The sequence below is a fragment of the Petaurus breviceps genome, unplaced genomic scaffold, assembly GCF_028583685.1.
Source record: "Petaurus breviceps papuanus isolate PSGF00001 unplaced genomic scaffold, PetGlider_PUasm1.0 227, whole genome shotgun sequence".
NCBI lineage: Eukaryota > Metazoa > Chordata > Mammalia > Diprotodontia > Petauridae > Petaurus > Petaurus breviceps.
Genome location: NW_027185896.1, coordinates 5711651 through 5720366, shown reverse-complemented (window position 1 = coordinate 5720366; position 8716 = coordinate 5711651). Strand labels below are relative to the sequence as shown.

The following is an 8716-nucleotide window of genomic DNA, read 5'->3' as shown; positions in this document are numbered from 1 at the left end:
AATAAGCCCTCCCCTGAAAATAAGCCCTCCCCTGAAAATAAGCCCTCTGGTGTTTTTCCGTCCAAAAATTAATAAGACAGTGTCTTATTATCGGGGAAACATGGTAACACCTACTATGTGCCAGGCACTGTAAAAAGTGCTTTACAGATACCATCTCATTTTATCCTCACAGAACTTTGGGAAGTAGGATCCCATTTTACAGATGAGGAAACTGAGGCAAACAGTGGTGAAGACACTTGCCCAGGGCCCCAACCTCTTAGGAATTCTGGGAGGGACTACAGGGACCCTGGGGTTCTAGGGCTGACATCTCTTTGCTTGCAGTGTGCCCAGGGGGGCCAGAAAACCCATGTAACGGCCATGGAGTGTGCAGCGATGGCATGACAGGGACAGGGACCTGTAGGTGCAACAAGGGCTTCAATGGTACGGCTTGTGAGCTCTGCGCTGCAGGGGCATTTGGCCCTCGCTGTCAAGGTGAGCCCCCTCCCCAGCTTGTATCCTCCTTTCACTCAGTTCCCCTGAAGAGTCTGTTGTTTGTGAGAACAAACCCCCACATCTGAAACACTCTGAGAAAGAAATTTATTAGGCCGTTTGGTAGAGAAGAGTGAGCTGGAAAGAAGGTGTGGCTCCTTTTCATCCCGGCTCTGGAAGGTTTACATTATGTAGGATTTAGACAAGGATACCCCCACATGAACTGCCAGAGAGGGCAGCTTGAAAGCAAGCTACAGTGATATGGGTATTGGTAAATATAAACATTCAACAGAATTTGGGCAAAGCCAAAACAGAAGGGGAACCCAAAAAAGACCTGGGTGAGTGGACCCAAGCATTAATGTTTTGGATAGATCCAAGACGTGGGGGAACCCCAAATTCCTTGTGGCCACCTCTGGCATTCCTTGAAGAGTTACTGAGGTCAGGACAACATTCTGGGTTCAAACAATCTCTAGTCACATAAAGCTAGATTTAAATGGGATGATAAATAAGGTTTTCTGACAATAACATATTCCCCAAGTCCATCCTCCTTCCCTGACTCTCCCTTCCTCTGTTCCCCCAGCTTGTCAATGCACAGAGCATGGCCAGTGTGATGATGGCATCTCAGGTTCTGGCTTTTGCTTCTGCAATGAAGGCTGGAGTGGACAGTACTGTGAGACAAAGCTGGGTGAGTATCCCTGTGCATGTGTGTTTCTGTGTGCCTACAAGCTCTTGCTCCCCAGAACCTGCATCCATTCATTCAATAGGCATTTATTAAATGCTTTGTTCAGGCAAGACCTTGCACTTGTAGCAGAGTCTACAAAAATAAATAGAATGTAGATACTACTCTCAGGAAATGTGAACTTTAATAGGGAAAGGAAACACACAGAGACAGTTATAGCATAAGGGGGAGTGGGAGACACACAAAGGCAAATGAAAAATCCCCAGTTAAACACCAAAATAGAAATCTTGGGAATCTAAAGAGAGATTAACAAAATTGAAAGTAAAAAAACCTGACTACTATTGAAGCTGTTTTTATGAAAGTAAAACAATAAAATAGATAAACCATTGGTTCATTTGATCAAGAAGAAAACTAAATTACCAGTATCAAAAAATGAAAAGGGTGAATGCACCACCAATGAAGATAAAATTAAAGCAATTATTAGGAGCTACTTTGCCTAATTATATGCCAATAAAACTGGCAATCTAAACAAAATGGATGAATGTTTACAAAAATATAAATTGCCTAAATTGACGAAAGAGGAAATAGAATACTTATTAAACCCATCTTAGAAATTGAACAAGCCATAAATGAACTCCTTAAGAAAAAAATCCCCAGGACCAGATGGATTTACAAGCAGATTGTACCAAACATTTAAAGAATAATTAATTCCAATATTATATAAATGATTTTTTTAATAGGTAAAGAAGTTCTACTAAATTCCTTCTATGACACAAGTAGGATTTTGATACCTAAACCAGGGAGAGCAAAAACAGAGAAAGAAAATTTTAGATCAATTTCCCAAATTAATTTTAAAAATTTTAAACAAAACACTAGCAAGGAGATTACAATAATATACCACAAAGATCATAAACTGTGACCAGGAATGCAGGGCTAGTTCAGAATTAGGAAACTACAGCAGCATCATTGACCATCAATAACAAAAACAACAAAAATCACACGATTGTCTCAACAGATGCAGAAAAGGCTTTTGGCAAAATACAACACCCATCCCTATTAAAAACACTAGAGAGCATAGGAATAAACAAAGCCTTTCTTAAAACGATAAATAGTATCTAAAACTAAGAGCAAGCATTATCTGTAATGGGGATAAATGGGAAGTACAAAGGATGGAGCTCGGCAAGGTTTGTCCAGTTTGGCTTTCTGTTGCTGTCTTCACCCATCTCTGGCCTGGCTTTGGACTCCTTTTCTAACCCCCACAGCCTTAGTGGCTTCCGAGCTGGCCTAACCCTCTTTCTACCACTGCTACCTTATCTCAGTGTCCTGCTACCAGGTCCCATTCCCTCAATTCTTTCTTTCTCCTCTTCCCCTCTGCTGATGTGCATGGGCGCACACACACACACATACACACATACTCTCCAGGCCCTATTAATATAATAAATATAATATGCCTGGGGTTTATTCACAAGGGAAAAGGGTTTTTCAGCTACCAAGACAGAGATGCCCTGGTGAGAATAAGATTCTCCTCAGTCCAAAGGAGCAGTGTCTGAAGGTGGCTGGGTTAGTCCAGTGATCCCCCTGAGCCCAGATAGGATTCAGTTTGGCAACCATTCCATTCCCAAAGCTTCTGCATTAGATATTCCCTTCTAGATCGGGAGTCTTGGGGTCAAAGGCCATGGCGAAGGTACAGGGACGGTGACTGAAACCGTCTGGGCAGTGGGAGCAAGGACAGATTTGGGAAACGGCCCCAGGGCACTGACACTACCTCTGATTGGGGGGAGGCAGATGTTCAGCCCGTGTGCTCCCCACCCTGTGGTCTCCATGCCGTATGCCGAGAGGACAACATCTGTGAATGCAGCCTGGACTATGAGGGAGATGGCTACAAATGCACAGGTAAGTGGGACCCTTCCCCAATTTGGCCCTGGGAGTGGGGGAGGTGGGAACAACCAGGTTCGGAGACAAAAAGGAGGAAGAGACCAATGTCCTTCCCACAGGGAGTTCATAGTTTGGGCAAGACAGAGGAAGAGTCAGCCTAGGCCCTGCTCTTGGGGAACTCACATACCAGGGGATCAACACATGACCAGATTATACATTTATAGGTTGTCCCAAAAGTTGTGATGCACTTTTAAGTTCTTCAAACTGAACTTTTGGGACACTCTCTATAACTAAGTGCTCAATTGTTCTTTCAGGCTGAAAGTGCTATAGGTTTTCAATATGGGTTGGGGTAGTCAGGGAGGGCTTCCTGGAGGAGGTGGTCCCCGGGTTCCCTGAGCACAGAAGCATCCCAGGCTGGAGGTAGCTGGAGATGCAGTTGGGATGGTGCTGTGTTTATTTACTCTGGGATGGTCCCCCTGCCTTCTCCAGTGATTGACCACTGCCAGAATGGACGCGGAGGCTGCAGCCAGCATGCCAACTGCAGCCAGCAGGGTGTAGTTGTGACCTGTACCTGCCACCCTGACTATGAAGGTGATGGGGTGTTCTGTCAGGCCCGGGACCGCTGTGCAGATGGCCAGAATGGAGGCTGTAGTGAGCATGCTGAATGCATTAGCACCGGCCCAGTGAGTGGCTCCTGGCTCTGATCCTCCAACTGTTCCCCCAGCCCCAGTCTTAGCCCCAGCCCTGCTCCTAGATCCGGCCTCCTGTCCCAGCCTCAGTGTTTCCCCTGAGCTGTTGAGAGGAAGGGGAGAGAAGGCCTGACGATGGGTTTCAGTCCTCACAAGTTGCTCTTGCCCCATCTCCCTAGACACTTCTCATCCTTCTTTAGTGCTCTCCCTTGGCCAGCTGTCCCAGCCTTCTGCCCCTTGCTGGTCTCTCTGACCTTTTGGAAGCAGAGAGGCAGGAAGAGGTGTCTTGGGGAGTTCTGGGGACTGATGGGGGATTAAGGTCATTGGTGTCCCCACAGAACACCCGCCGCTGTGAGTGCCGAGCTGGCTATGTGGGGAATGGCCTGCAGTGCCTGGTGGAGGCTGTACCCCCTGAGGACCGGTGCCTGGAGACTCCTGGGCCCTGCCACCCAGAGGCCATCTGCACTGACCTACACTTCCAAGGTCACAGCTTCCTCTCCTTCCCCCCATATCCTTGTATCTTACTTGTGTCCCCCTTCCTGTCCCAGTGGTCTGACCTGCGGCCTTCTGTCTATAGAGAAACGGGCTGGAGTGTTCCACCTGCAGTCTCAGGAGGGCAAGTATAAACTGACCTTCAAGGAGGCAGAGGAGCAGTGCGCGGCCCAGGGTGCTGTCCTGGCTTCCTTGGACCAGCTGTCAGCAGCTCAGCAGGTGAAAGGGGCAGGGGGCAAGGCCTAGGGTGTATACATGGGGGGCAGTGACTATGGTGAGCCTGGTGGAAAAATCTTGGGAGTGGGCCTTTGAGCAAGTGAGCTGTCCATGGGTGCCAAGCAGTGCCGTGGACTGAAGGAAGCTGGGGAATACCTTGGCTTGCCCCACAATGGCTTCTTCCCTTCCTCACTTACCAAATTCTCCAGCTCGGTTTCCACCTGTGCTTAATGGGTTGGCTATCAAATGGCACGGCTGCCTATCCCAGTGTCTACCCCAGCACCAGCTGTGACAGCAATCATGTGGGCATCGTCATCCATGCAGCCCAGAGCAACTCCAAAGAACGCTGGGATGCCTACTGCTACCGTGTGCATGGTGAGGGTCACAGGCTTTCTTCTGCCTTCTATGCCTGGCTCCAGGGGTGGGAAGGAGCGGCAGGTGGCTCTTGCAGGATTTTTTTTTCATGATTTAACTCTCCCATCCCCCATCCAGATGTGATGTGCCGATGCCGGGATGGCTTTGTGGGTGATGGGGACACAGTCTGTAATGGAAAGCTGCTGGACGTACTGGCTGCCAATGCCAACTTCTCCACCTTCTATGGGGTTTGTGGGATGGGAAGGTGCTGAACCAAGTGGGGTAGAGGGTGGAGGCTTGCAGGTTCTGGGTTGAGATGACTGAAGAAGGGTGTTGCTTTTCTCTCTAGAGGTCTTTGAGGTCAAGACAGACTTCCTTAGCCGAGGATGGAAGGCAGAGGGATGGGTGTTTTGTCCTATCAGGCCTCATTCCCTTATCCCTTTCTCTGCTTTCCTTCCCCTAGTTACTGCTAGATTATGCCAATACCACGCAGAATGGCCTAGAGTTCCTTGGCTTCCTATCTGATGAGCTGACCTTCAAGACGCTTTTCGTCCCCATCAACTCTGGGTTTGAGGACAATGTGGTGAGTAGGGGCTGTCTTCCTTCTCCCCAGCACCAGAGTGGTGTCCCCTCCATGGGGAATAGAGAAGAAGAATCAGTGTCCTAGATGCTCTGACATTTCTGAGGCAGAAGGTTGTGCTTAATGGTCATAGATGGTGTGACTGGGGTGGGGAGGGACAACCATAAAGCATGCCACTGGTTTTGCCCCCAGACTCTGAGCTGGAAGGACTTGGAGCTCCATGCTTCTAATGTTACCTTTCTGAGCCTGAATCTCAGCCAGGACACCATCCTCCCTGCCCACTCAGGTCACCAGCTTTTCATCAGCAACTCCTCTGCTGGGAACAGTACCCTATTCAAGGTAAGGGCCCAGAGATAACTGACAGGCCTCCCTATCCCCTGTCTCTCTCCCTGGGGCTCCGCTGCCTCCACCTGTAAGACCTGATCCTTAAGTAGGAATGTGTGCTCTTCCCCCCTGGGGCTGAAATCTATCCATGGACCTCTAGGATAGTGGGGCCTGCTGGCTCCAGGTTAAGAAACACTGCCTTAAAACATCTTTAGACTGAAAGTGCATTTTTTTTTTAAAGCAATTGGGGTTAAGTAACTTGCTCAAGGTTACACGGCCAGTTATTTCTGGGTGTGGTGCTGAGTATCTGAGCCCGGATTTGATCCAGGTCATCCCGACACTGGAGCCGGTGCTCTTACTCGCTGAGCCACCTGGCCACCCCTGGTTAAGTAACTTGCTCAAGGTTACACGGCCAGGTGTTTCTGGGTGGGTGCTAAGTGTCTGAGCCTGGGATTCGATCTCCAGGTCATCCCGACACTGGAGCTGGTACTCTTACTTGCTGTGCTACCTGGCCACCCCTGAAAGTGCATTTTAAAAAGGATTTTACTCTCACTTAAAGAAATAAGGTTAAAACAAACAGAAGGTACAATCAGTCATTGTCTGTAAGACCTTTGGACTCTTACCCCAAGTCCAAGGTTCCCAATCTAGGGTTTGTCTACCCCCACATACACCTTGGGGGGAAGAGAAGCTGATTGAGAGGGATGGTGAATATTTGGTAAATAATGACTTTATGCTTTTGAAATTAAGCTGTTTGTTTTCTTATACAATTTACACTTTAAAATCTATTTCTTTTCATGTTCAATAGTAGCCAGGGAAAGGTTTACTTTAAAGCCAAGGGGTACAGGGACCAAAAGAGGTCTACCCTAAGCTATCCCTCAGCTGACCAGAGTCTATGAATAAATGGTTCCTCTCCCATCTTGCTGGTGCCTGGCCTGGCCTCCCTACTGGACCCTCCCATATTGCTTCAGGAGCCTCTTCCTAGAGAACCCACCTCCCATCAGTACCAATTTCCAGGGATTGGGCAGCATCAAGCCCTTTACTTAACAAAGCTATTCTGCCCATTTCCCTCCAACTCCCCTGCCCAACTGCAGTCCATGGACCATGCCAGAAGAAAGCCACCCTGAAGGCTTACAGCAGCCAATACATGGGAGACACATGCCAACCTCCCATCCCTCAGTCATGGAAGAACCATCTCTTCTAGCCCAGGCATACGATTTAGGTCTGGGACCACTTGGCAAATGATTTTTCCTAGTGGACTGGCCTTGCTACTGTTGGGTTTACTATTCACTTGTGGTAGAGGGAGTAGCTCCTATTCCAGAGTCAGATCTGGTCACAGCTAAATTGGATCGGTAAGTAATGCTATAATGAGTCTCCCCTTTTCCCATTCAGGCGGGCCCTGATGTGGTGAGAGTCAGTGCTATTGTGGAATGGGACATCATCACCTTCAATGGCATCATCCACGCCATTGAGAGCCCCCTCACTGTGCCCCCGGAGCCGGTGAGTGCCTGCTTGGGGAAGCAAACACCGGGGTGGGGCTAGTTAACAATCTGGAATATTGGGGTCAGTGGGTGCTACAGGAAGGACCCCGATACAGGAGCTCAAGAACAGCCAGGCTAGTGGAAGAGCATTGGATCCGTAGCATATAAGGACTGGTTGATGGAACTGTGGTTAGCCTGGGGGTTTGGAGGCTACCTTTGGGGGAAGGTAGGCATGATAGCTGTCTTAGAATAGCTGTTTAAAGGTCTTTCAGATGGAAGAGAGCTTAAAACTATCCTTATCTGTCCTGGATGGAACAATCAGAAGCAATGGCTGGAGGAAAATTTAGGTTTAATTTAAGGAAAAACTCCCCAGTAGTTGGTGGGGTTGGGCTGCCTTGGGAGGTGGTGCTTTCTTTGGGGAGTTTTTGAGAAGATGCTAGAGGGCCACTAGTTAATCTAGATGTCTGCTGAGGTCCTTCCACGTCTAAAATTCTGTGATTCCTCTTTCTGGATCAAGCAACCTGGAGGAGATGTGCAGGGCAGCAACCTGGGCAAGTGGGCTCACACAGCAGCGCCACCCACACCAACCCACAGTTCTCTTTGCAGGAGGCTACGTTGGCAAGGACCTCCGCTTCTGTGGCAGTTGGCACATCCACTGCATTGGGGGTAGGGCTGGTTTTGGGATTAGTGGCCCTATATTTCCACTACAAAGTCAAAGGCCAAGGATTCCAGTTCCACTATTTCAAGGTAGATGGGAAGGGAATGGGTTGGGGAAGAACTGTCAAGGTAGGAAGGCCCTCAACCCTGCTTCTCCTTCAAGCCTTCTTCTCCTCTCCTTCCTTCCTTCCTCCCTCCCTCCCTCCCTTCCTTCCTTCCTTCCTTCCTTCCTTCCTTCCTTCCTTCCTTCCTTCCTTCCTTCCTTCCTTCCTTCCTTCCTTCCTCACCCTGTCCCGCTTTTAGCTTCCTCCCTTTTTCCTATTCCTAGGGAATACCTAGAGGGTATTCCCTCACCCTTTATCTGTTTCCCTCTTCCCCCCTCCACTCTGGTCTGCCCCCAGTTCTCAGACTACATCTACTTCTAGGCTGAAGATGATGAAGATGACTTCTCACCCTGGCAAGAGGGACCTAGTCCACCCCTGATCTCTGTACCCAACCCTACTTTTGATGGCCATGATACCTTCTATGAACCCTTTGATGTGAGTAGCAGCAGTAGCTGGCCTGAGGAAGGCAGGGAGGGCAGGAAGGAGGGTAGTATTGCTGCTTCCCTAGTCAGACACTGAGTCTCTGAACAGAGCTGGAACCCAGAGGGAATTTGAACTGCCAAGCCCTCCCTTAGGCTCATTCTCGAACACTGTCTCCCTTGATTTCCTTCTGGACTTGTTTAGATAGTGAGAGATGGTACCCTGAATTTGGGGCCACTAGCCTCATGGCCAAGGAGCCTCGTAGAAAACCTGACCTGCTTTGATTTCCTTTCTAGGACTCGTTACTTGAAAAGGAGTTCCCGGACACTCACAGAATCCTTTAAGAGGAGTAGCCAGGGCCTGGGAGGAGTGGTGGCCCC

General features: G+C 48.9%; 1 protein-coding gene across 1 annotated transcript in view; it reads left to right on the top strand.

The window, feature by feature from the left end:
- Positions 1-8716, top strand: part of STAB1 (stabilin 1) — a 60208-nt gene extending 51492 nt beyond the window's left edge. Inside the window, exons 56-69 of the mRNA XM_069095550.1 lie at positions 322-471; positions 1049-1153; positions 2933-3040; positions 3512-3705; positions 4050-4194; positions 4289-4422; positions 4629-4794; positions 4912-5021; positions 5237-5356; positions 5546-5692; positions 7067-7174; positions 7762-7902; positions 8238-8351; positions 8633-8716. Of these exons, the coding sequence (XP_068951651.1) occupies positions 322-471; positions 1049-1153; positions 2933-3040; positions 3512-3705; positions 4050-4194; positions 4289-4422; positions 4629-4794; positions 4912-5021; positions 5237-5356; positions 5546-5692; positions 7067-7174; positions 7762-7902; positions 8238-8351; positions 8633-8680 (1790 nt within the window). The 3' untranslated portion in view covers positions 8681-8716. The remainder of the gene's footprint in view (positions 1-321; positions 472-1048; positions 1154-2932; positions 3041-3511; positions 3706-4049; positions 4195-4288; positions 4423-4628; positions 4795-4911; positions 5022-5236; positions 5357-5545; positions 5693-7066; positions 7175-7761; positions 7903-8237; positions 8352-8632) is intronic.